This window comes from Drosophila tropicalis, unplaced genomic scaffold (genome assembly GCF_018151085.1).
Source record: "Drosophila tropicalis isolate 14030-0801.00 unplaced genomic scaffold, ASM1815108v1 contig_859, whole genome shotgun sequence".
Taxonomy (NCBI): domain Eukaryota; kingdom Metazoa; phylum Arthropoda; class Insecta; order Diptera; family Drosophilidae; genus Drosophila; species Drosophila tropicalis.
In genome coordinates, this window is record NW_027173353.1 from 620,867 (window position 1) to 647,689 (window position 26,823).

Sequence of the window (26,823 nt, forward strand, 5' to 3'; positions counted from 1 at the left end):
TCAGAAGGCGGCAGGTGGCATGTGCCAGGAATCAAGAAGAATCAAACAGGCGGCAGCAGTAGAAGCTACTTTAGCTTTGGTAGATATGAAGTTGCATTATGCTGGCATCATTAGCAATCGCTTCGCTTGGCCACGATGAGGTGTTAACTTTTAAACGTAACATTTAATTTTGCTAAAAGCCATGACCATGCCCCGTCCCGCCTCCTGTTTCCAAAGTGAGCATATGTAACTTGTAACGAAGCCACGAGGAGAGTGGGGGGTATATGTAACGGACAGTTATAAATAACGCAATCTTTACGCACGTAACTCAAATGCCTTCCCCTGTCCCCCAAGCCCTCCCTTATGACCACATTGGGAGGGAAGTGCTAATGGTGGGCGTTTTGCGTCGCGTCTCATTTAGCGCACGTATCCAAATAATGACCCAAAATGATTGCGTTTAATTCAAATGATGCTGATGACCATGCCGTACAACATGGCGTATACATAACGCGCTCTTCAAAATACAAAAAAAAGCTCAAACCTAAACTGCGTGCGTATTGTAAATAAAATAAAAACGAAATGAGACGAGACGAAACGAAATGAAATGTTTTATCAACGTGCCAAGCGCACTAAACATCCCCCTTCAACCCACCAGGACCCTCACCCCATCCGATGCCGTCTCACACCATTCTCTTACCCTCTGACAGATGGCTCCTCTGACCACATTGGCCCCTTATTATCTGTTTCGACCATGTGAAGTGATATTTGTTGTTGTAATTGTTTCTCGTTGTTGTCTACTGCACAAAATGCCAGAAGAGTGTCAAAGAGAGGGCCGTGGGGTGACATGGATAGCGAGAAGGGGGGACTGAAACGGAAGATAGATTACAATTGCCACAGGCAGTTGCCCATTACCAAATGGAAATTACGTGGGACAAAAGCAACCTTCTAGCCAAGAGAAGACGCGCACAAATTTCTTGTCATTAAATTAAAAATAAACGACAATATTTTATGCGCCTATAAATATGCAACACAAAACGGAAAGTGAGCAGCTGTTATTTATTTATGTCTATTGTTGTTGCCGTTGTCTCTGCACAGTTTTTAATGTCTTCTTTATGCAGCAACAAAAACCAAAACTTGTAGTAGATGGCCATCAACTTGCCATGGTCCATGTCTGACCAGGTGCACAGAAAGGCTAATAAAATGAATGCCTCTTTTTTTGAATCGAACAATAAGCCCCCATACAAATGCAATGCTCAAAAGTATTTATATACACACACACACACATATATATATTTATAATTCACCATTATAAATCATGATTAGAACATTGCTTTTATTTACTCTTCACACAATATTTATGCAAAAGGCTTAAAGTCAAAACAAACAATGTCTCTTCATGGAACATTGAAAATCTATTCAAAGAAAAATTTTAAATTTTGTTAAGTTGTCTTTCTTAAAGTTTATTGTTTGCTTAAAACAATAACTAACTCTTTCATGATTCTGTTCTAAGTTAACTGGATTAGCTTAGACTTGAAAGTGATAAATTTTATACAAAAATGTTGTCCTCTTTAATGTGGCAAAACCAGAGATAGTGTATCCCCTTTCTTCAAAAAGTCCTTCAATTTGCCTTCAATGTGAAAAATATACCTGTCAATATAATATAGTTATCCCATTTTAATAAAATTTGGCATAGTCACTAATAGGAAACTTTTTATGACAATGTCGTGAACAAACTCAAAGTTATTACTTTTCTCAGTACAAAAATTGAATGATTTATTTTTTTTCGAAATGGTTTTTATAAAAATGTAATTAAGTACATTGAAAAATAATGTTTTCATTTGATCGTTTTAAATGATTCTTATGCAGGCTTCAAATCACCATTGAATGCTACTCCATCTCCTGCAATTTCGAGTTTGGCATTCTCGAATGGCTCCTCCTCTGGCAGATGAGATTGTTCCCTGCCCCAGTTATTCCATGGCTGCGTCTCTGCTGTGCCCCATATCAAATAGATGACATTCCCGCTAAATAGAAAGAAGGCGGCAATAGTAAAGACCACCTGCCATTGACTACGTTGTGTGGGATCCTGTACCAGAACGCCCACGACAAGAGGCGTCATCAGGGCTACCAGGTTGGTGAAGGTGCTCATTATGCCGGCAAGAATGCCAGCATGTATGGGCGAAAGGTCAATGGTGTTCAATTCACTGCCAATTGTTGCCGCACTGCTAACGCCCACACTCAGAGTGCACAGGACGAGGGCTAGCGGTTTCTGATCTCTGCCCACAAAACCCAGAATCAGCATAATGAGAGCTGGTGACCAGAGAGCTATACTATTGTAGACCTTACGCAGGGCAGTGAGACTCAACCACTTGTGTTTGAGGATCGTATCGGCCACGATGAGATAGACATAGCACATGCCCCACATCAGCAGGAACGGCAGGGCTGAAAACAAGGCGTTGCTCTCCATATTCAGTTCCAGAACGCCACTCAAATAGGCTGGCAATTCGGCCTGCATGGTGGCCAGACCCCAAGTATCTGCACAACGGGCACATAGCAACGCATAGACTGGAGCCGAGGTGAATATTCCTCGCCAGGGTATGGGCATTTTACGTTCTCGCTTAGCACAACGCTGCAAGTCGCCGGTTATGTAACGCTTCTCGGCTGTACTAATACAACTGGCCTCGTTGACTCGATTTGAACCCAACACTAGCCAGAGTAAAGACCACATAAGACCCAATCCCGCCGAGCAGTAGCTTATGCCAGGCCAACCTAATGAGGAGCTGGCTATCACGCCTGCCGCGTACATGGCTAAAACATTTCCGCAATCGAATCCTGTATAGGCAAAGGCACCTAGACGGGTTCGCTCCACCTCCGGGGCCCAGTTGGCCAGATGTTGATGTATGCAAGGCAACGTCACACCCTGGCACAGACCCTGCAGAAAACGAATCACGCAAAAGGCTTGCCAACCGGCTGCATAGACGCCATGTGGAGTTCCAGCACTCAGCATAGCTGAACCAATGCTACCCAAGAAGAGCACCAGTTTGGCACCAAAGCGCTTGCATAGATAGCCACCGGGAAACTGCGTCAGCGCCGATCCCCAATAGAAGCTAGACAAAATGTAAGACTTCTCCTCTTCGGTCCAGTTGAAGTGCTGCAAAGAAAACAGTACAAAAAACGTTCGTTCGTGAAAGCAAACTGGGGATTTGGGGGCGTAGTCACTAGTTACTTACGGGCGTTTCCACATTTGTGGATGTGGCCTTTGTCATGGCCACCACGGCCACTCCCACATTGAATTGGAGGATTGTGTTGACCACCAGACCAATGAACAGCAGCAGTGCCTGTAAATGACGTAGACCAATTCGGGGTACTAACGGCAATGAGACGATGGACATTGTATATTTTGCTATGAGATGCTTGAAAGAGATTTAACCAGTTTGCCACTCCCACTTACCTTTCTCTGCCTCAACATCAAGTTCTCTGGAACTCGCCGTGTCCATGACTGCCATAAGTGGAGCTGATTTTGATCCCTATTCTTTTGCGTATGATTTTAGTTTATTTTCTTTTCTTGTCTGTAATTCAAATGTTCCTAATGGTCACTGAAAACAGAATAACAAATTCGTTGCATTGTGGGTCAGTCAATCAATCACGAGTGACGAATTCTAAGCTGACCTGACAAAAATTTCAATATTTAACGATGAGAGCATTGCGAATTCGAGAGGTTTTAATAACTTGTTGTAAGCTCTTTGGGAACCCCATTATTGATTTTATCAACCCCATCTTACAGTTTTCTTGAAATAACAACTAATCTTCAATTAATAAAATCAATTTTGAAATTAAAATTTATATATTCATCCAAAAGTCAACAGGGCTAATCTGATTGATTGGATATCCACTTAAAATCAATCTAATCATATTTTGGAGCTATTCATCCATATTATTTAGTATATTTTGATTACTCAGGCGTGACATTTGAAGAAAAACAAGACATGAATGGAGAATAACTAGGGACTTCCTGTTAAAGGGACACCGACACCGAACATACATATACATAGATGGTTCTTCTGCTGAAATCCTACTTGTTTGTTATTTCAACAATTGTTTTCATTTTTCCCCTCTTTATTTTTTTTGCCAATATGCCTGAGCCCGTTACAGATTTGTGCTCTGGACACACTTGCAAAACACACACACACACACGCTGTATGTTAGTGTGCAAATTTTGTCGATAATATCAAGGAGATTGGGTAAGAGCAGAGATGGGGGGTAGTATGGGGACGAAAAAATAACAAAAACAAAGAAGAAATTCAAATCTCAGCATTTACAATTGTATCTGCGCAGCTAACAAGATACTTTTTGGTGCTAGATGCAGATGCACAGTCAACTCAGAGACACTCGAAGAAATAATCCACTTCGAATAGATTGGCCAGACCAAATTCTCATTTACACTTCCTAAAGCCATATTTTCCATCTAAATCTTTTTATTTCAAAAATAATCATACTTAGCTAAAATTTAGATAAAGAAAAGCGAGATAAGATTACTGTCTGGATAAGCAGTTTCTTTGAAACATCTTCTCTTTTTCAGGATTCAAAATCAAAATTCATAAGTTTCAAATGATTTTACACTTTATTTTTTTTCAAGTGTAGACACATTTGAATGCAAAGCCGTTCGTTGTTTGTGCTGTTGCTGCTATTATTGTTAGATTCTATATGCAATTTCTTTTCTATTTTTTTTTTTCTCTCTACTTTCTCAATTGTTTCAAAAAGTTTCTAAATGTGCCAAAACCAGAAGCTGCGTGGCACTACAAATGGTTAGTGCAGTGCAGAGTAGCCATGGCGTTAATCGATACCATCTACTACCTACCTACCCAACAGTATGTTATACCGCCTAAAAACAATGCAATGTTCGAAGCATATTTTTTGGGCCCATGCAAATATTTGCACATTCAAATTTTTGTTTACATTTTAGTGCAAATTTTGTAAATTACTCGAATAGCCTTAGAGAGACACAATGTATGGATGTCGGAGACCTCCACCCACATACGTATTTGGCACCCCCCATCCAAAAAAAAAAAGAGAAAAGAAATGACAAAATTAGAACTCACATCACATTGTCTACGGGTAGTGAGTGTTGAGATTGTGCTTTCAGAAATTAAATTTCATGCCATTTGTTTGAGGTTAGAATTTAGCCGATTTGCTTCGATTACAATTGAATGTTTACGAGAATCACATTAAAGCATGGTCGCACTAAACAAACGGTCACACTGTCAACAATGCTACACTGATTGGGGTCACTAAAATTCATGCCAAGGTAAAGTAAAATGGAAGAAGAGACTCACATACCTCCCCCCATTTGCATCAGCCACTTAATAAGTCTTAATAATGTTTGGCATTTTTGTCTCGCATTTATTGAAAAAACAAACAACAATAGTTACACACGAACACGACTGCATTCACACACACACACACACACATGCAGTAAAAATAATGCCAAACAAAATACATTGTTTGCATGTTTCTATTTCATTTAAATTTTACAATATCTTTGAATTTTATTGCAGGCATTTTTCCTCGTTTTCATATTACTATTATTATTTCTTTTCAATTGGCACACTTCCATTTAACTTGTAAGTGAGCGGGGTATTTGTATATATGTATGTATATGTAAATATATTGTAATCCGGTTATGAATAATGAATTTGTGAATGGCCAAAGCCAACACTCACTTGTTTTGTTGCAATTGGAGAGAAAACAAAAAAGTCAAACAATTTGCTTAGAGCCGAGCCGAATGTTCAGGCAAAAATCTTTCACTATTTGCACTTTGGTTTTTAGCTATAGTTTCTATTAATAACAAATTTTAATTAAATTTTTTCTTTTTTTCTATTTGCTTGGGCGCTTTTTTTTTGTTTTTGTTTTTTATTGTTGTCGTTGTAGTTGCTGTTGTTGTTATTGTTTATTTTTTGTTCTATTTGTGCACTGCGCTCGATTCGTATTCATTTACTAGTTGTGAGGCGCTCGAAACACAACTACTCCCAACGTTTTGTTCGCTCGAATGTGAATTAGAAATTAGATGAACTTGATTCGAAATGTAAGCAGTGCGCCAATCAATTTATAACAATTGGAAGAAAAAACGCGCTTAAGGGACAAGTTATCCAATGAATTATAGCCACAAGAGACAGACAGATCGTGAGGGTGTTCGAAAGAGCAAGAGCTAGCGAGTGAGTGAGAGGCAGACAGATTGTGTTTATAATAACAATAACAAGGCGTTGAATCTGAGTTCTTCTAGCTACTATAAGCAAAATGTAGGGCTTATTGCGCTTCAATAGTGTGCTCTCTATACTCTTTATGTCAAAAACTACAACTAAAGCTTGTAAATGTATAAAGGGTGTAGATTATCATACAAAAATTCTAATCGGCATGGGGAAGTCCAGTAAGAATCCATTAAATATACATTAATTTTAATGTTCATAGTGTTAGTCCAGAAACATTATTATTTTATGGTTTTTATATCATTGCAAAGTGATTTGGGAATTAGACAAATTGCCAAAATGTTGCTTAATTATGTAAATAAAATCAATGATCATAGATAACAGTTAGAAAAAGCCGTATCCTAATAAAATATGAAAGAGTCTGCCAAGGGCATATAAATTAATATACCCTGTCTAGAAATTGCAAATATATTTCTTGTAGATTTTCAAATTTGGCGCTCAGTTAGCACACTGACTGAAGCTTACTACTTTTGAAGATGTTGATAACTGATCATTTATCGATAACCGATAATTTCGCCGATACAGCTGACCAAAATGCAGCACCTGAGAGTATGCTAGAGATCACCGAAATGCGGCGAAAGTAAGCGGCAGCGATGTTCTCTTTTTACGGCGAATGTTCACTTTGTTACAGCGAATACGCAGGTTTTTAACAGATCGGGCGAATTCGAGAAAGCGAACTGAAGAGAGTAGCGGCGAAAAGAGAGAAATGTTTGTTTCTTCGCGCTAAATTTTCTACGGCGAGAGGGCAAAAAGTTATGGCGAATATTAATTTTCTTACCGCTCGGGCGAATTCAGCCTTGTGGTTGTTGTTGCATTTAAGAGAAGAATGAGCGCGCCGAGCGAATTAAATTGAATTGAAGAGAGCCGCGGCGAAGTTTTTTTTTTTTTTGTTGTTGGTTTGTTTTTGAAGTGAGCGGTTGCGCGATCGGCTGTTGCTAAAAATTTGATGATAAAAAATTCGAAAATCGTGAAAATCTATGGCAAAAATTACTGATATGTAATGATAATAAATAGATTTAAGAAAGTGCTGTGCTAATTTGTGTCAACAATTTACCGAACGGCAACAAAAGGCAAAAGCAAAAAATTAAATATAAGGATTATGGGTGCAAATTTCTTAGTGAGAATTCCTGTGACACAGATTTTCCAAAATTCATCCTTAAGACATTATTAGACTGAAGGTTTTTACCTTTTCACCTTTCCTTTTTGTCGAAAGAAAAGTCGAATTGTAACGGTTGTTTGTGTCGGCGTGCGGAAAGAAGACGGCGAAATAAATTGATTTAATTAAATGAAGCATACAATAAAAGCAGCCAAACAACGGTAAATGCAAAACGCCAAAATCACGTGTATGTGTGTTAAGTTAAAAATTAAAAATTGTTTAAGTAAAAAGCAACGCGCAAAATGCAACAACAAATAAGCGGCAAAGCTGAAGCCGCCCTGCATCAGTGTGTGTGTGTGTTTGTGTGTGTGTCAGTATGCATATGTAAGCATGTGTGTTTAATTGTTTAAACAAATATCCCGAGAGAGTAAAGAAATTACGTGCGTGTTCGGCTATTAAATTGCATCAACGCTGTAAGAAAAAGCCGGCAGCGCCGATGACAAATAAATAAATACAAAACACAAAACACAAATAAAAAGTGAAAAAAAAGCTTACATGCATGTGTTGGTCGCGCTCTCTCTTTCTCTCCGTGTGGGTGTGTTAGTGTGTGTCTGTGCTTTGTTGCTGTGTAGTGCAATTTGAGTTTTCTGTCAATTTGTTTAAATTATATGAAATTCGTTTTAATCAGCTTCATTTTTCACATTTCCCTTCGGTTTCATTACTTTCGTTTCATCTTTTATTATTTTTTTTGTTCTTAAATTTTATCTGCTTCTTTTTTTTGGATTTGTATCCTTTTTCTGCATATTTCTGGCGTATCGTTTCGAATGCAAGAAGGAGCAAATACATTTTCCTTCTCAAGTCTTTATATACACATGTGTATATAAAGTAGTGTATATGTTTTTTTTCTTTTAAAATACTTCGGGAGAGTGTAAGTTGATGGTGTTTGTTTGTGTTTAAACTCGTTTTCCAATTAGTTGCATTTTTTACAGTCCCCAACACATAAATTCAAGATATACGCAGATTGTTTGAATGAATGCAATCCCAAATTTATATCAAGTGCAAATCAATCAAAATACAATCCAAAGTGCTCAAAAGTTACACAAATTTCACGTGGATATAGCAAACAAATAATCATAATAATAATTAATAAACATCAACAACGAAAACAGTAACAATAACAACAGCAGCTACCAGCAAATTTGCCTGCTAACAAATTGTAAGTTTTGTTTTTTGTTATTTTTTAATTTAACTATAATTATTTATTTTTCTATGCTGTGCTGCTCCTCCCCCCATGCCTCTTTTTACCCTCTGTTTCTGTATTATTTGTGCGTTCATCTACCTGTTGCTCCTACTTCTCTTGCTCCTTTTACTTCTACTCCTTCTCCTCCCCCACCTCCTACTTCTGTTCGTTTTTGTTTTGTGCCGTTATTTACTTTACATACTGACACACACACACACACACCCCTCTTTACACATATTTACATACACACATACATACCTACAAAGGTCTTTTGTATATACATATATTTACTCACTTTTTCTTATTGTGTAATTCCAAAAAAAAATCGAACAACCAACAACCACAATAATAATTCCACCTTGAATATATTTTTTACCTCATCATTTCGAACTTCGTTTTTGCGCCCTTTTCTTCCTCACTCTCTCTCTTTGCTTGCTCACTGTACCATGCTCTCACAATACTCTCTTTAATGTCGGTTTATTATAATTCGATACCCTGTAGGATACGATGGGGTATTTTAATTACAATCACAATTAAGGATCCCACAATGAAAATTCTTGATTAGAATTATTGAGCAAGTCAGTCTTTTAGAGAATTCTTTAAAACTATGAATAGCAATTAAGGCCTGAGTTAGCTGGAATTTAACTTAAGTCAGAGTAATAGATTATATACATATATGTAATACATACATACATATATAGAAATATCCCGTCTCTATTCAATAATTTCTACACATTAAGAGCTAAAAAAATACATAAATATATTGTCATCAAATTTTTTTGCAGTTAAAAACTGTTTAAAAGGAATTTTGAGTTAAATTTTTCCGTAAGTGATCGGTTGAAATGCTTGACTTACCTACAAAATAACTCAATTCTTGGTAAAATAGTTGAAAAACTCTCAAAGACTTTAATAACTAATAATTAGTTCGATTCGCGATTCGATTTGACCAAGTTAATTTCCGGTCTGTTTTTAATTACCATTGCTTGTATTTGTTTCTGCATATGTCTTTTCGCTGAAGTGATTTTTTTTCTCACTCACAAGTTTTAACTACGATACTGTCTGGCACTTTGCTATAGAAGAGTACATTTGGGGAAAAACCTTATGGGAAAACTAATTACCATGAAATGTCGAGAAGCAATGAAAAGTATACAATGTTCTTAATTATAGAGAAATTTTGTAATATTAATAGTGTCTAATTGAACTTTAAGTGACTTTCTGATATAATCTGGGCTTGGTGTTTATTGGAATTAGACTCTGAATTCCAAGATCCAATGTGAAAAATTGAGATGACAATAAATGTAATATTGCCTAAAATAAGAATTCTGTTGTCTATGGGCTTTATTAATTGGCTGATTTGTCAAAGACTATATAATTATCTCACCGTTTTCAGAGACACTTTTAAGTGATGGTTCAGATTTCTATTGATTCCAATTCACTGTAGAAAAAACCCGTGTTCTACGTACAACTATAGCCGTTATTTCAGATACACAAAAAACTCGACTCATTTGATGTTGGAAAAGCAGACGGGAGGAACAGACGGACGGACAGCCAGTCAGACGGACGTAATTTGCAAACACAAAAAGTCATTAAAATATCAAATTAGCGTCTGGCTTTGGGTTCTCTCTCTCGCTGGATACTGAGATTTAGTGACTCGTCTCGTCTCCAATTGTTGTTATTGTTGTTGACGCCAATTGTGATGAACACCCATCCCCCCCACCCCCACCAATAACCCTTCTTGTTCATTCACATTGTTTACCCCTTTTTTTTTGCCTCGAACTCGAATTGCATGACTGGAAATTTTATGATTTTTTTTTCTGTTTTGTTACTAATCGAAAGTAAACGTACTGATTGAGTAGAAATTTAAAGGGTGAGAGTAAGAGAGTTCACAGACAAAAAAACATTTGTCTACTCTTCGCGTGTTTTATCTTTTAGTTTTTTTCGCCTTTTCATCTTATCAGTAAAAACTTATTTTGTATCTCTATCTCTGGGTGTTGCTGCTGCGCTCTACATCAAAAGTTTCTTCAGATAACAACAAATTTACAAGCAATATTTGCAATCTTTTTAATTTCACGGCCAAGGCTGTTGTAGTATAAAATAAAAAACATAAATAAAATGTATCAAAGCATTTGTGAGAACACGTTTTACCTGACTGAGTCACTGGGTTGAAAGAACTTTCTGATTGTCGATAAATGTTTAGCAAAATCGTTATTCATTTCACAAAGATTGAGAGTTCTTGGCACATAAATTTATAATTCTATGCCATGGTCTGAACAATTGTGTGAGAAGGGGTTCTAATTTGGAATCAGGTCAGAATCTAAATTCTATATTCATCTTACAAAAAAAAAAAAGCGGAGAGAAATAGAATCATTTTCGAATATACTTGCGTTTCTTGATAACAAGCCTAAAAAGGGCTTGAACAAATTATGCAGATCAATAGAAAAAGATTGAAATAAAATTTGACTTGATCGTTAATTTGGCTATTGCTGAAGTAAAAGAAGTGTACGAATTTCTTTCTGGGTAACATTTTGTCTACGCCCATGACATTGAGACAATCTTACCCCTAAAAGATCTTTTGATCCATATTTGGTTAGACTCGCACATACAACACACAGTGACACACACACACATACACGTTGTGAGTACATTCATACAATTTGTATCTGCGCAAAAGTTCTCGGAGCTACGCTTGCGCATTTGAGTTAATTTGACTTGGGGTCTTTTTCCTCCCTTCCTTTAGCTTCCCTTGCCTTTGCCCCTAGACATCGTGAATACAGAAAAACGCGTTTAATAAATTATCAAGTTGAATGCCCAGTATCGAAATTTCAACATGCCTGACCTTGAGAGGCATACATACAAAAATTTTCGGTGCTTTTGTTGTGTCGTCATGTGAGTGTGTGTGTGTGGTGTGTGTTTTGAGTTGTGTTCTTTTGGTGGGTAGTTTCTTTTTCCTTTGGCTCGTTGTGCTGCGATGCGTTACGAATGATTCCTAGCCCAAGTTTCACTCTGTTTCTCATAAAGGGAAATCTCTTGACAAGTGCGCGGCTCTCTCTTGGTCTTGTTTTTTTTTTTTTTTTTTTTTTTGTTGTATTTTTGGTAATTTTTTTGTTTGTGTCTTTTGGTTAATTAAGGCAGCCATACAAATTAACTAACGCATGTGCGTAACAATAATCATGGTACGGCTTCAGAAAATAAAAACTCTATGGGGAAAAAAATACGAAAAAAAACGAGGAAAAAACATGATTAATGATGCTCGCTTTTTGGTTTTGGTTTCTTTTGAACTTGAAACCAGTTTTGGCCCTTGAATTTGGCAATTGAAATTAATGAGAGATTGTCTTGTTTTTCAAAAGGTCAAGACGATTACGCCTACCAAGTCTTTACAAATCGAAAATAAAAATTAAAGTTTACATAGTACAACATTAACTGATGAGTGATGAAATCTTCATGAAGACGTCTCATTGTTGTGAAGAGTAAACGTTGTAGAATTTGCTTTTTAGGCTCTTTAAACGTTTTCTTTTTTGGCGATTAACTGCTAAGTACTTGGGCAATTATTGTCATAAATCTTTCTTTAATTGTTGTACTTAAAAAACCTAAAATTTTCCTTAGTTTAAGGGGTCCAACTAGAAATCAAATTGATTTTAAAGTAAGAATATGATGAATAAAACTATAAATTGTGACAGGGCCAAATTCTTATCTAAAATTATGCATCTGGAAATAGCTTTATTGAATCCTTAATCATGGAAAATAATAAATTGAATATTATAATTATGTTTTTATTTGGTTCGATATGTAAACAACAATTTTTTAATAGTGTTTTCATTCTAAAAGTGTTAGAATGAGTAATTTAATTAACCTAAATGTAACTTTATTAAAATCGAAAGTCTCCAATCATGAATTTGCGTTTATTTTCCTTGAGATGAAAATGAAAAACATGTGGTAAATACACAAAAAGCAAAAGCAAGAAAAACTATTATTGGATTGAGGCAAAAAAACAGACGCCAGATCTAAATATTTATTGATATTTGACATGATTGATCACTTTTCAACGCCACACAAGAGATAGGGTGAGAGAGGATAGGATTGTGGGGGTATGTGGGTGGGTGGTGTCTGGGGCAATTTGTTAAGGTGTTGAAATATGCAAATGCTTAATGCCCTGATGAAGATGATGATTCCGGCTGTCAAATTAGTTATGAGGCGAATTATGTGTGGCATGTGGCATGTCAGAATGATGATGGACATAGACACACACACATACACCTAGACACAGACAGGCATTTAACTTACCTTTGCTCTAAAAACCAAATCGAACCGAATCGAAATGAAATGAAATGAATCCGACAACGTCTTCGTATCACTGATTGAAGAAGGGGGGCTATATACATACATATGTACATATGTATACATATATAAATATACATTTCTTTTATCACAGCGCACGTAAATGTCAAACATAAGCTCAATGGAATTTGTGTTGTTCTGATTGTGTTCAACTCTTTTCACTCCTCTGCTCCCCCCAATAACCCCTCTTTCCCTGCCTTTCTGCGTGTTGTGTTTGCCATTTGATTGATAAGATGATGAGTCGACAGCTGTGCGACGGGGAATGCCTTGCCCTGCCCCCGCGTCCCCTTTCTCTCTCTATGACGTTGTTTCGTTGAGTCTCAAGATATTTGGTTGCTAGGAGGCCAAACACGAAGAAAAAAAAAAGAAATCGAAAAAAGGGGTTGGCCTTAACCCCAGGACGGCAGGATAAGAAAAGGATGTTTTATTTGTATGTAATTAGGGTTGCATTTGCCGGTTTTCGTTCGCTTGGTTTCGTTGGTGTCAAGAGAGCGTGTGATTCTATCATTTCAGAGTCTCCTGAAGTGCTACTACCCAAAGGGATTGTCTAAATATTCACTGGAGAGCTTCATTTGGGCAATTTATTTTAAGATGTCGTGCTAAAACAAGCATTTTTACCCATAAATTGATTTAGAAGTAGGAAATGATTTAAAACTACATAGTTGAATGTTGATAAAGACTTTTGACTTCAAGAAAAGTTCAAAGAGTTTCGATTCTAATGGCAAGAGGTTCTCTTAGAATGGGTTGGTTACAAATAAAATTCAATATTCAATTCAATATTCTTTTTGGATTATGGAATATGAATTTTATTTCTTTCGTCTTGTCTTTTTATGGATATCCATTCAATTGTTAATTCCATCTCTGATCAATCAACACTCAAATCAAATAACCCAGCGTATTCAATAATTTTTACTCAATGCACACACACGCTCACAGACTCACACACACATTTACATACATATGCATTTATCTATTGATTGTTTATGAGCTCAAAACTAATCAAACAAATGAAAAAAGAAGAAAATATAAAAATCATTTAATATAAATTGGTAAAATAAAAGCAACAACAATAGAAAAATACATTCTTCACCAAATAAATTTTCCAAATGTACAAATGTACATATGTACATACATACATGTGTATAAACAAATAAAGCAACAAAAAGAAAAATATTTATTCTATTTTCTATTTTATGCGCTGTGAATTTTTGTTCTACATTACCGCCAACATCATCCACCACCCCCCACCCACTCCACACCTTTCTATATTCTTACTATATGTTGTGCCCCTGTCCTTGTTTCTCTTACTGTTTCAGCATATTTCTTTTGCTTGTCATTCGTTGGCTATTTTGAAATGTTTTCTTAAACATTTATATACTACTAATATTAAATGCCATTTTTCATAATCAAAATATATATATTTCGTCCACTTATGTATGCAATGCAACACCACACACACACACACATACTTACACACACATTGTACAATTACATTCCATATCCTTCTAAGAAAGCTAGTGAAATGCATTTTTCACATCATTTTTGAGTTTTGTTTATTATTTCAAACTGTCAAACAAAACTTTGTCTAACTTTAACTCAATATTCTGCCAAATCTCTCTGTACGTCTTTCTGTCTCTCTCTCTCTCTCTCTCCATAACTCTATTGCTCTATCTCTGTCTCTTTCTCTCTGTCTCTATTTCTATTTCTATAATCTTTTCAAGCTTAGCCAAATACTCTCTCTTTCTCTCTCTCTCTCTCTCTATTTGCTTTGTCTTATCCAAATGTCTAAATATTCAATGATTATGTCAATGATGATATATAGTCTATATAAAACCATACAAACTTTCGATTTTTACAGGCGGCTCTATCTGTGCCACCACGCCCCGCCTCGCCTTGTCTGGCGCCTACAAGAATGCCAACTCAGCGCATAAAATAATTAATTAATCACAATAATAATGATGATAATAATCCTCCAAATAGTCAAAAGATCCAATCTAGCATAAATCAAATAATAAGGCAATTCTGACAAACAAATTAAATAATTTTGAGATCTCTGCCACATGCAAATTTTCATAAAAGTTTGTATATTCATTTTTTAATATTTTGTTTAAACGTTTCTGTTTTTTTTTTGTTTCTGGTTTGGTTGATTAAAAAACCATCAAAATTCTTAACAAATTTGAAGTGAGATCCTCCATCTAAAAATATTGCTAAATCTGATTTATCAAAAGAGATAAATCATAGCTGAAGCTATATAGCTGAAGAATGTTGTTAAACATTTTTTTTAGTTTTATTCTCGATATTCGATTCTTGCATTTTATAGCCTAGTGCTCTTTCTGTTTTGCGCAAGTGTGTGTGTGTATTGTGCGTGTGTTGCGTTCCATATGGAACCAATTACTATATATACATATATAGTTAAATACATATATATATTCATTTGATGATCTATAAATAGTTTACGTGTGGTGTTATCGCGTTATAAACAAACCCAAAACAAACAGCAGCGCCGCAACAAGAGCAACAAAAAACAAGAATAAACAATTAAACATATTATTACTACTACTATTACAATTAATTCATCATTGTTAATAGAAGAAGGCGCCAGCGCAGAAAGCAACTCGCATGAGTGGCCTCCTTTAAAGTGGGTGAGTAATAAAAATCCAAATCCAAAATCCTTGTCATTATTATCAAATTTCATTCATGCATTTGACTTTGACAATAAGTTGAAAGAGAAAGGAATGCCCAGAAAGACACAGTAGAAGAGAAACAGAGAGAAGAACTAACATTGCATGGCATTTATTAAAATCATATGTATATATATATACATATATATACTTGTTCTTCTCGTACAGACAACATGTCATTGGCTTCTGGTTTTGGCTTTGTCGTGTCTTGGCCAGGGTAAAAGTTGCCTTTGGCAGGCAGCCGGCATCCTCCTTTGCATGCTAAATAGTTGAGTTGAATCGCGTTGAGTTGGCTTGGATGAGTAGATGTACATATACATATATCTGCATTTGCTTGGGTGGCTGCCGCCCCTGAATGCTAAGAAGTAGTTAAACTTCCTTAGCTTAGCAACATCATCATCATGATCATTATTATTATTGTATTATTGTACTTGCAACTTGAAGCTGTCTTAAGCCAACATCTGTTGCCAGCTGCCAGTGCAATTGCAATTGCATTTTGGTGGCTGCGTGAGCCACGAAAAACCCCGCCTCTTGTAAAGACCAACAAAGATTGAGAAAAGAGAGTTCAAAATAAAGGGAATTATATGTATGTACATAGCTAGCAATGGAGTAAAGTCAATTTAATCATAACAAGTCAGTTTAATGTTAAGTTCCTATTTAGTTGAGGAGTTCAAAGTTTATATACTTATATACATTAAGCATAAAAATTTTGTTCTATAAATTATTTTTGGGAAATACCCAAAAATGTTAAAAACACTTTTCTTGTTATTCCCTGCCTTTAAAAATACTTTTGTGCCTTTTAATATGCCTTAGGGAATATAAAGTTTATAAATATCCCTCATAAATCTAAAACTAAAATATTCATGGAAAATTTCTGAAACTATAAAAGAATTTCTATGAAATCTAAACAAAAACTTGAAAACTAAGCCAAATTTTAACCAAAATATTTTGTCTCGGAATTAAATTTGTGACTTTCGGTGAGAATTCTTAAATCAAAGCAAAGAGCATACTTACATAAACAAATCTGCAAAATCAGAAACTAAAAGCGGTTAATTTCTTTTGAATTTTGTTGTTGTTATCTAATTGTTTGTCTCAAGTTTTTAAGTAGAAATTTTATATATGTGGGAGATATTTGATCGTATTGTGATAAGAAAAAAACGGTTTCAAGTACCATCATCACTGTCAAGTTGCAATTGGCAGCAATTTGATTCCAATGAAAAACTTTTGTTTAATTTATGTCCATGTCATCTTGAACACAAATAGAGATACACAGAAATATAGATAGAAAAATACATGGCCGAATTCGTAATATCCAGATAAATGCTATAAGCCATTTTTTAATGTGGCTAACAGCTATTATCAATCAGTTATAACATAGTTGCAATCATTATAATGCTTTTGACTTATTATTTCTTTTCCCGCCTTAGCCAATGAATGAAAGTTTTAAGCAACACGTGAAATTGTTGATAAAAAAATTTATATTTCCATTCTTATTTTTACCGAAAAAAAAAACCTAGAAATTTCTTATCATAAATTTCGTTTAATACTTGTCAAAAGACAAGATTAAGTTTGAATGTACATACATATAAGAAATGGACAGCTTTCTCTCAGTGTACAAAAGTGTAATGTCTGATATTTTTAAGAAGAAGAATTCGTTAAAATAATAAACTTTGGCAGAAACAATTGCTGAAATCGTGTTAATTTACATTTCATCGAAATTTTAAATTACTTATGTATATGTATACCTACAACACATATACATTTACATATGTATATAACCACCTACATATGTATAAATTATATGTTTAAGTGTGCGTGTCTCCCCCTGATTGTGTGTGTGTGTGTGTATCTGTGTTCGTCTCGTGTTTATTCCATTTATTTTATCATATTCCGACATACGTTTCACATGCACTTCAAAATAAAACTAACCGCAAAAATAAAATTCACATTTTTTTGTTTTTATTTTTTCTCATACTCTATAATTATAATGTAATGGGTTAAATGACAAATGTTATGTTGTTACGTTCTTACGGGGCATACATACATATGTCATTTAATATAATAGAAAGAACTGGAGGGGATTGTATAGGGTTAGAGTTTCCAGAGATTTTGAGAGGTGCGCCTTTCATTACGAGACATTTTCCTTAAATGTGCTAAATATAGAAGAGAAATATATAAAACTTACTTATTCCCAGCACAACAAAAGTGAATAGTTTTCCATTGTAAAAGCCTTTTTACCCCCAAAGTATAAAGTCATGTGGCATGTGAAGTGATAAAAAACGACGGTGATGACATGTGTTTGATAATTAAAAGGGTATTCAAAAGTCGCTGGCAAAGACCAATTAATACATTTTTCATTCTTTTATTCACCATAGCTGTTGCTATATTATTGTTGTTGTTGTTGTTTTCATGCTAAATGTATATATGTGACGCGATATTTTTGGAGCAGGCCAGACCAGCAGAAATCAGACAATGGTGAAGAGAGGGCCACAGAGAACAGACAGTGAGGGAGACACAGAGAAAGAGAAAGAGAGAGAGAGAGAGAGAGAGAGAGGGTAGAGAAAAACAACGTGGTTTTAGCGGTGGCGGCGGCGGCGGCAACAATACAAATAAACGCAAAGCTTTAGATAAATTATTTGGGTAAGTTTTAGCACTGGACAACTTTTTGGGGGCTAGAAGAGGCGAGGAAATGACAGATCAGCTGTTTTGCTTTTTGTGGCACAAAGCAGTGGTAGATGGAAGGGGCGAGTCAGGGGAGAGATGATAGCAAAATGGTTTATAATTATTTTATATCATGTGCTCCACAATGCTCCCACGCGATTCCTATTTCATACATTTCATACATGATTCTCCCAAAGTTGCTCTTAAGTGCATAGTTGAAGCAAACATATGACAGAATTTGGTTTCAATGTGTGTGTGTGTGTGTATCTCTGTGACCACTAAAGACCCATTTGCTTAGAGCAGCAGCTTTAAGTGCATTTGAACATTAGGCATTAGAAGAAAAAGAGAAAAAAACCATAAAGAAACTAGTAGAATCTAAAAACAAAACTCAAATGAACGAATGAGCAGGAAAAACTCTAGTATCATCTTTGCTCAGTTTTGTCGTCGCTTTTAAGCATTCATTTCAATTGCTGTTAATCAAAATTTAGACTGCTGTGGGTGAGAATGGAATATATGGAATGGTGACGTTGCTTGTCATCATCATCATCTCATCATCATCATCTCCTCTTCTCATGATTACCTAGAAAAGTGATTAGCAAAGTTGCCCACGCAGAGCCAACTAAATGAGGCAATTTGCCAGTGCAAGTTAAGCTAAACGATGAGCAAAGAATATTATATATTCATAATACAGATGGCGCTTCTAATGATAGCTGCACAAACAATTAATATTAAATGAAAAAAAAAAACCCAAAAACTTTTTGTACACACAAAGAAAAATATCCAAAATAACTGTAAGAATAGCATCTTAACAGGTTCGAGAACTTTTAATGGAATCAACGTATCCCAATAATAGTTATTTAAATCATCACTCAAAAGGAATTTCCCAGAAAACCTCTCAAAATTTAAGAGGGAGTATAAACCTCCATGTGATTTTAAAAAATGTTGTAAAAAGTGCACAAATTGCCGCCTCGGCTGCCGCAGCTGTTTATAAGTATGTAGTTTTGGCAAACAATAAAAATTAAAAGTTAAATTCAACAAATTAGCAAGCTAAAAGCAACATGTGCCAAAAAATTGGCCAGAACCACCTGTTGTTATATATTTTGCACCACCAATGCAGCAGCAGCAACTTGGCCTGTAAAAAATATCATTAAATTTCACTTAAGCTGTGCAAGAGAGTCAAGCCAGCCAACTTCAGTCGACAACAACGACAACAAAGATGACAACAACAGACAGGCGGCAGCAAGAGAGATAGGTGAGGGGTTTGGGGTTAGGGCCAGAGGAGAAGATGAGGAGTCCAAGCCAAAATCTCCAGCCAACGGCAAGTGCCAAAAAGAGTGGTTTAGTTTTCTTGCTTTTCACATTTTCCGGCGCGTGCGACGCCCGCATTTGCCGCACTGTATACACTTTGCCAGCGAGCATCTTCTGTACCATCTTTGCTGCTGCTCCTCGAACATCCTCTTCCTCTTCATCTTCCAGTGTGTCTCTGGCTCTGGTATCTGGTATGGTGTCTGTTGTCTGCTGTGTGCGTGCGAGTTGTTGCACTTTGCGCTTTCGACCCACATTTGTCTTTGGCGTGGATTTTCCGAGGATTGCCTGAATTTGCTTTTCTTTTTTTTTTTTTTTTGTTTTTTTGTTTTTGTTGTTGTTTTTGTTTGTGTTGAGCATTTCCTGGTACATTTTTCTTGTTGCTTGCCTGCCCTCCAGCTGCCCCTCCTCCGCCGCATACTTTTTATCTTACTTCTTTTATATGCATTGGCATTGTTGCATCTCCGAGATTTTGCTCTACGCTTCCACTCAGTGGCACTTTAAGATTAAGTTTGTGTTTTGCCCATCTCCAGTTTGCCCATTTTTGCATAATGCAGTGCATTTTTGGTCAAGTAGTTAACTTGCTTTTTTGCCTTTTGGCCAAGTGGAGGAAAAATGTGTTAAAAAAATATTCAAAGAATTTATCTTGTGTGAGATTGTGTGTGTGTGTGTGTGTTTTAAAAGAAAAATGTTTATGATGTGACTTTTAGTTAACTCTTGTGTCAAAAGAATTCAAGACTGAATGATAATTATTGATTGCAAAAATTCTGTTTATTTTATTTGCTCTTTATGCCTACTTATATTCCATATTTAGCAGAAACTCAAAGAGTGATTTGCCATTTGAGCACTTGAAGTGATTGCCAAGTGTAGAATTGAGTTGGCCATTTCAATGGGAAATTCTGTGAAAAATTGATTTTATTGCACATTTATTTATTTGACATTCATCAATAGAATTTTCCCATTAGTTTTATTATACATATATTTTCAATTTAATTTCAATTTGAATTTGATAGAAAATTGCATAAAATGTAAAAAAAAAACAAAATATTTGTGCATTTCCCTTCTACCTCTCCCTCGCTCTTGTTGGTGTGTTCTTTAGATCATTTCTTGGTCTGCTGACAAGATTTCAATTTAAGTTTCATCTGACTTATGGCTGCTTGTCGCTTTACAAGATGGCAACCATTTCTCGTCGTCGACTGACTGGGTTTAGTGAGTCGCACGCGTATCTGACGGATTGCCGAACATTCAGTAGCAGGCAGCATCCCGCCATTCGGGCATACAGCTAACACATGTTTAACTAAATAATTGAGATTTCTGTGTACATTTTGGCATTTGTGAGATGACACTAAACTTTGTTAGTTTTTTTTTTCTTTTGGTTTTGTTTTGGCATAATGCCAGAAAACGACGCCACTTTAATCATATTAAAAAAGGGCACTACACCATGCCCTCTTTTCCTCCCTAGTTGTTCAATTCCATTACTCAGTGTATTCATCTCATCTAGCCCATTGTTCTTATACTCGTTGTCTATGTGTGGGCCCCCCCTCGGGGAAAACGTTAATTGCCATAAAAAATCAAATATGCAAAAAGTTTTGTACTAAGTAGCAGCAGGGCAACAAGCTATATAAATATTTAGTTGAAGAGTGTCTTGTGTAGACTCTACTTTATACTAGACTAGTCGGTTCTTGACCAGGCAATGAACTGCCTTAGGCTACAGAGCTTAAGTGTATGGAGTTAGGCATTATATACATTAGGAGAAATAACTAAAACACACGACTTAGTTAGCCAACTTTGTCCAGACTTTCCAGCTTCTATAAATTAAACTGCATTGATGATCTAACGAGTTTTTTTTTTTTAACCATTAATGATTCATTTGATGAGACTCACACATTTAATTGGAATTCTACAATGAGCAGAGATTCAGAATTCTGTCAATGAGTCTATCGTCACGATTCTCTCTCTGTTTTCTACTTCAATATCATTCTCTATCTCTATTTCTCTGCCTGCTGGCCAACTGACTGACTTACTGGGCGTCTTCATAAATTTTTATCAATTTAACTAATAAATTGTATGCCTCCCTCTCTCTCTCTCTCTCTCTCTATTGTGGTTGTTGTTCCAAATATTGTCATTGTTGTTGCTTCGCTCATTAGGCCGCTTAATGACCGTGGGGTGAGCTGGAGAAAGGGAGGGTATTGCCGCTGCCGTTGTTGCTAAATGCTCGTAAAAATCAATAATAATTCACAGATTTTAAACGTGCCATATAATGGGCATAGAGCGAGGTGCGTTTAAGATAAGCCAGGCGAATGAAATGAATGAGATTCGATAGAATCGTGAATGGAGAAGGGAAACGGGTGGGCAGAGAGGAAGTGGGCGATAGGTGGACAGTGCGTGAGAGTGCTCTGTGTGTGTGTCAGTGTGTGTGGTCGCTTTGAAACATTCGTTCGTGTCTGTTGTTGAACTAACAATAGATAAATAACAACAAATTTTTATAACAAATTAGATAAGCTATACACATTAGCAACGATATGACAATTATACTTGGTCAACATACAAGATTACAACACCAAAATATACATGGAATTGTACTACAATGTAGTCTGTATGTTTATCTAGTATATTCACGACATTTGGCAAACCAATTTCACATGGTATTCAATTGATAGTCATATTTCTTACTAACTAAATTACTCACAAATGTGTGAATAAATAATGATTCAATGCCAAAACGAATTTCAAGGATCTTTACAATTTTGTGAATATCTTTCAACAATATTTTGGGGGTTCGGAAGTTAGCCTTATCCTCTTTTCTGTCCTTTGCTTTAGATATCTTTCTTAAGAACCTGATGTATGGCTAAATGTGTCTTGAACTTTTGTAGTTCAAATTGTAACATCTTTAACATGTAAATTTTGCGGTTGCAACATGTTTATTTGTAGAAAAATAAGTTTATTTTTTTTATCTGATAACGTAATTTGGTAGCTCTCCTTAAAGTTCCTCATCTTATATATTTAAATTAGCTTAATAACACATTAACTTTTCCCTTATTTGACTTTAATTTTTTTTGCTTCAGTGCTTCACCCTATTTTTGTTTTGTTTTTAACACAATTTGGTTGCTTGTTCTTTTTAAATGGGCATAACAAATTCTTTTTCCCCTTCTTGTTTTTGTTTATTTACACTTTTCGATAAGTATACAAGTTGATAATTTATCTTCAGCGATTTAGCAACGGAAGTTTGCATGCCAACCTCTCGCCCATTCTCCTCCCCTCCAAAAAAAAACAAGACTCAAAATAGTTTAAGGATATCCTTAACAAATAAAACAACAAAAATCAATGTTTTTTTTTTTTGTTCTTTTTTCTCTTTTTAGGTAAGTTTGTGTGTGTAAATTCTACGGTCTAGGGGCAAAACAGCAAGAGAGGGAGACAGAAAAACAGTCGTTAGCATGAGTCAAGCTGTAAGTGTAAATCTTTTTACTGCTACATAGATTCTAACTAGTCCTAAGCACCCGCCACACCTCCCCCTCAAAAAGAGATTTTGGCCACATCATGTTGTTGATGTGGGCGAAACAGCTAAAGCTAAAGCCAAATGTCGTGCGAGTGTCAATAGCCAACAGCAGCAGCAGCAACAGCAACAGGCAGCAACAAAAATGCTAAACATTTGTTCAACAAAAGAATTATTATTATTTGTATTTGTTAGTTTTATTTTAGTGTGCTGCTGGTATTCCATTTGTCCGTCGCTCTGTCCTGAATGTCTGACTGCTCGTTTGTCCTTTTGTTCGACCGGCTGTCAGTTGGTCGAATTTTCCTCGAATATTTTTCATGCCATTTCACATTTGCAATTTGAATGCAAAGCTTCGAACTAGTCTGATCTCTTGCCCCCGCAGCCCCCTCTGTATTTATTTCTCTTGCTCTCTATAGATACATATATACATTTTTATTTTATTTGATTTGCCTTTTCCCTCGATTTTCTTTTATTTTCATTTTTTTTTTTTTTTTTTTGTTTTTTTTTTTCAAGCTTTTGTTGCTGTGCAATTGAATTGAAAATATTTGTGCTACAATTTCTCGCAGCATGCCACAGATAAATAAATGAATTTCGAATGTATTTTATTAGTTGGCAAATAAACAGTAAATAAAGTTTCAATTTGTGTCTATAGCGTATAAGCCGGCAATAAGTGTTCATTAAGCTCTTTCTAGCATTTAAACACTCATATGAGAGCTATTACTATGACATACAACAAAAAACTTTGCATCCAAAATATGTTTCCTCTAGCATATTTCACAAATTAATGGATTTGGTGCCAGGTCGTTAGTTCCTGGTATCCATTTGATGGACAGAAAAGTACCATTTACATGATAAAAACTCTCTTTGGTAAAGAGAGGAAAGATGTGGCTTGAAAACACATGCCATAGAAGAGAATTTTTCTGAGAAACTTTTGAACTTTTTGGCTTTCACCTGAATGAAACGTCTCAGTGTATAAAACCACAGAATCTTGTTCGCAAAATGCTAATAACCCAATTAAACCAAGTTCTACCTCTGAACTATGAATAAAACCGCGCACATTTCCAGCTACATATTTTCTGACTTTGAAATAATTATACATTTCTACCCCCCTCCCCTTCTCAGCAAATAGGTTAACCATTTCCTCATCTTTTGCCTTAACTTGGAAATTCCGTTTCATCTGTTTATTTCTTTTTACACTCTCCTCGTGTGCCATCATCTAAAAATAATAATATTTACGATTCTATTTCATTTCTCTGTTGTTGTTGTGTTTGCATGCTGCTCTTAGGACACCGTCAACACTGCCATATAATTAGCTGATATAAGGGGAAAGGAGGAGTGGCAAACTGGTGGCCCTCATCTTCTTGTCTGTTGCCGGTCATAAGTCAATAGTTGGCGACATTTTAATGGCGTTTTTCTTGTGTAAATCTTTGCGCTAATGAAAAATTATGAATTTATATGTTGTATGTTTTAGTTGCCAACAGAATCCTCTTACGAAAAGACAGATAGACAGACACACAGTCAGTTTAGAGGTGCGTACTTATAGAAAGAGGAGAGGCCATTAAAAGAATTTTTCATGTTTATTATTGCATGTTCCGCGAAAATGTATTAATGCGCCCCACGACGGTTTATAGGATGTTTCTGTGTTCCTGCTCATGTTTTGTATTTATCCAAGTAGATGATGTTGACTATAAAAATTGTGGTTGCATTTGGTTGTTTTTACATCGTGGTTGCCTTTTAATGTCCGGCTTTTTGATTGAGCTGGGGCGGCGATAATGTTTTCTTAATTGATTTAAGTTTCTTGGGGAATTCTCTTAGCAATAAAATATAGGAAGTAAGTTAAGTAGCTAAATATGCGAATCTTAAAGCTAAAATACATTCTTTCAAATGCTAGACAAATAAATCAAAGATATAGATTGATTTGAATGCAATAGATTTTGACTGTACCATTAATATAATCCCACAAAAGACTATCAAATTTTTTCTTGCTAAAAATTCTTTGATTTAAGAAATTTAATCTAATAAATGTTCATTCTCCCTACTACTGTTCTATATTTTATTTGTGTGTATATCTATAAAATTGTGTCGTTATAATTTAACATTTTGCAAATCACCGGAAACAGTCGGAATGAATTTTTGATGGCGTCTTCTTTTTTTCTGCTCTCTGTTTGTGTTATAAACAATATGTGAAAACTAGAATTCATTCGTTTGTATATTTTTAGTATAGCTATAATTATAGCCTTAGATTTATGGCTGGCCTAAGGCACTTTGCTATATTAAAACCATAATGTTTTGGCTAATTCCCGTCCAAGATTGATGTGGCAACCCGACAAATGGCTAAATATTCGCCTCATTATTTTACTTCTTGTTTGCTAACAACAAAAACAGAGGTGCAGGTGTTGTCGTGTTTTCTGGTAATCAATGTGAAAACCATTTACAAGCGAAAGAAAAGGGTTCTTTTGCTATCAAAGGATACAGAATCCAAATACAGACTTTAGTCCGGAATTTTAGATTAGTATATGGATTCGATAATTACTTGATTCTTCCATCCTGGAAAGATCTTTGATTGTAAACCGATATCTGTTGTTGGCTACGCCTATGTAGACACTTAAATACATAAATGACCGCGAGATACATTTGATTTTGATTACCTATTCATAGAATTGGAGACAAATATATATTATATTCCGAAATATGAGTGCATTTTTCAAAAACTTTTTGTTTTATGTCCACTTTGGCCACTTGCTACTCATAAAAAATGTTTTTTTAATATTGTATTCAAAACTAAATGTTGTTGGAACAATATATGTATATATATTTGTGTATACTCGTATCTATGGGATATGTATATACAATTATATATGTATTTATACCATTTTCTCAGCAGTGTTTGTCTTTTCATTTTATTTGCGTGGGGGTCGTTGGAGCGTGGCCAAGTTATGCACTTCTTGGGGGCGCCCAAAAATAAATCGCTACGTGTTACAAACAAATAAAATGAAAAATTGATATATGTGTTTCTTATGTCTTCTTGTTTTAATGCGGTGAAACTTAAAAAAAATGACGCCATTCTCAGAGATACATATCTGCATATAATGCTTAATTAATTTACGTTGATTTTTTATGCGCTCACAAAATGATGTATTAAATTGTGTAGAACGTTTCGTGCTCGCTGGTCTCACCTGATTTAAATTTATCTGCAAAAACAAAAAAAATGGTTTAGTTTGGCACAGACGATGTGTTGCTATCAATTAGTCGGATGCGAGACTAAATCAATTGAGGCAAAATGATGCTGCCCACCTCGTAGAATGCCTAGCCAGTTAGTTGTGGCTCATTTTACAGTGCAACCTTTTAGCTAATGAACTTTTCAGTGCTGTTTCCTGCAGCATAATGACCTATTATGATGGCTGAGTTGCATTAAATCAACGTATGCTACTTATATGTATGTATGTTAGCCCACAGAGGAAATTCTCTTTTGGTCTGTGCCGTCGTCGTCGACGTCTCTGTCCAGTCATGGAATATGGAATTAAGCAATGTCCATTTAGCATTTGAAAGGCTCACGTTTTACCATTCGACACACACACACACCCATGCATACATGTGTATGTAGTACACCTGTATATACAGATGTTCGTATGGCCAAGTTTTCAACAATTCTTCTTCTCGTGTGTGTGTGACTGCTCTTTACCTGGCAATTTGTATGCAATGCTGGTTGTGCTTGCTGCGCGTTGAACGATTGCGCTCTCGAGTGCACTGAGGTTGCGACGTGTGTGGCAGGC

The 26,823-nt window shown here is 35.6% G+C and overlaps 2 protein-coding genes across 13 annotated transcripts in view; one reads left to right on the top strand and one right to left on the bottom strand.

Moving 5' to 3' along the window:
• Positions 1 to 1,725: 1,725 nt before the first annotated feature.
• On the bottom strand, positions 1,726 to 17,398 carry LOC137582337 (putative inorganic phosphate cotransporter). Of its 4 annotated transcripts, none has more exons than XM_068296839.1 (4): positions 17,378 to 17,398; positions 3,428 to 3,572; positions 3,207 to 3,343; positions 1,726 to 3,127 (listed from the first exon to the last, which is right to left on the bottom strand). In XM_068296839.1, the coding sequence occupies exons 2-4, from the start codon at positions 3,480 to 3,482 to the stop codon at positions 1,838 to 1,840; spliced, it is 1,482 nt and encodes a 493-aa protein (XP_068152940.1). In that variant the 5' UTR covers positions 3,483 to 3,572; positions 17,378 to 17,398; the 3' UTR covers positions 1,726 to 1,837. The 4 variants fall into 4 exon arrangements, with proteins under 4 accessions (XP_068152940.1, XP_068152938.1, XP_068152936.1 ...); XM_068296837.1 differs by lacking the exon at positions 17,378 to 17,398 and adding an exon at positions 16,606 to 16,677; XM_068296835.1 differs by lacking the exon at positions 17,378 to 17,398 and adding an exon at positions 5,697 to 6,028.
• Positions 7,158 to 26,823, top strand: part of heph (polypyrimidine tract-binding protein 1 heph) — a 170,847-nt gene continuing 151,181 nt past the window's right edge. For 2 of the 9 annotated variants that reach the window (XM_068296827.1, XM_068296829.1), the window contains exons 1-2: positions 7,159 to 7,556; positions 8,310 to 8,551. Coding sequence is in view for 3 of the 9 variants with exons in the window: in XM_068296830.1 (XP_068152931.1) it covers positions 22,992 to 23,003 (12 nt within the window). In the remaining 6 variants the exon portion in view is untranslated. Of the gene's footprint in view, positions 7,557 to 8,309; positions 8,552 to 15,416; positions 15,553 to 22,916; positions 23,004 to 26,823 lie in introns of those variants that run through there. The other 7 variants (XM_068296831.1, XM_068296833.1, XM_068296830.1 and 4 more) reach the window with 6 other exon arrangements.

Excerpts from the sequence above, each read along its gene's own strand:
- LOC137582337 (XM_068296839.1), bottom strand. The coding sequence starts at position 3,482 with ATGGCAGTCATGGACACGGCGAGTTCCAGAGAACTTGATGTTGAGGCA. Across the intron at positions 3,344-3,427 it reads TGATGTTGAGGCAGAGAAAG|TACCCCGAATTGGTCTACGT; the intron begins GTAAGTGGGAGT and ends CATTGCCGTTAG. Across the intron at positions 3,128-3,206 it reads CCACAAATGTGGAAACGCCC|CACTTCAACTGGACCGAAGA; the intron begins GTAAGTAACTAG and ends TTTTCTTTGCAG.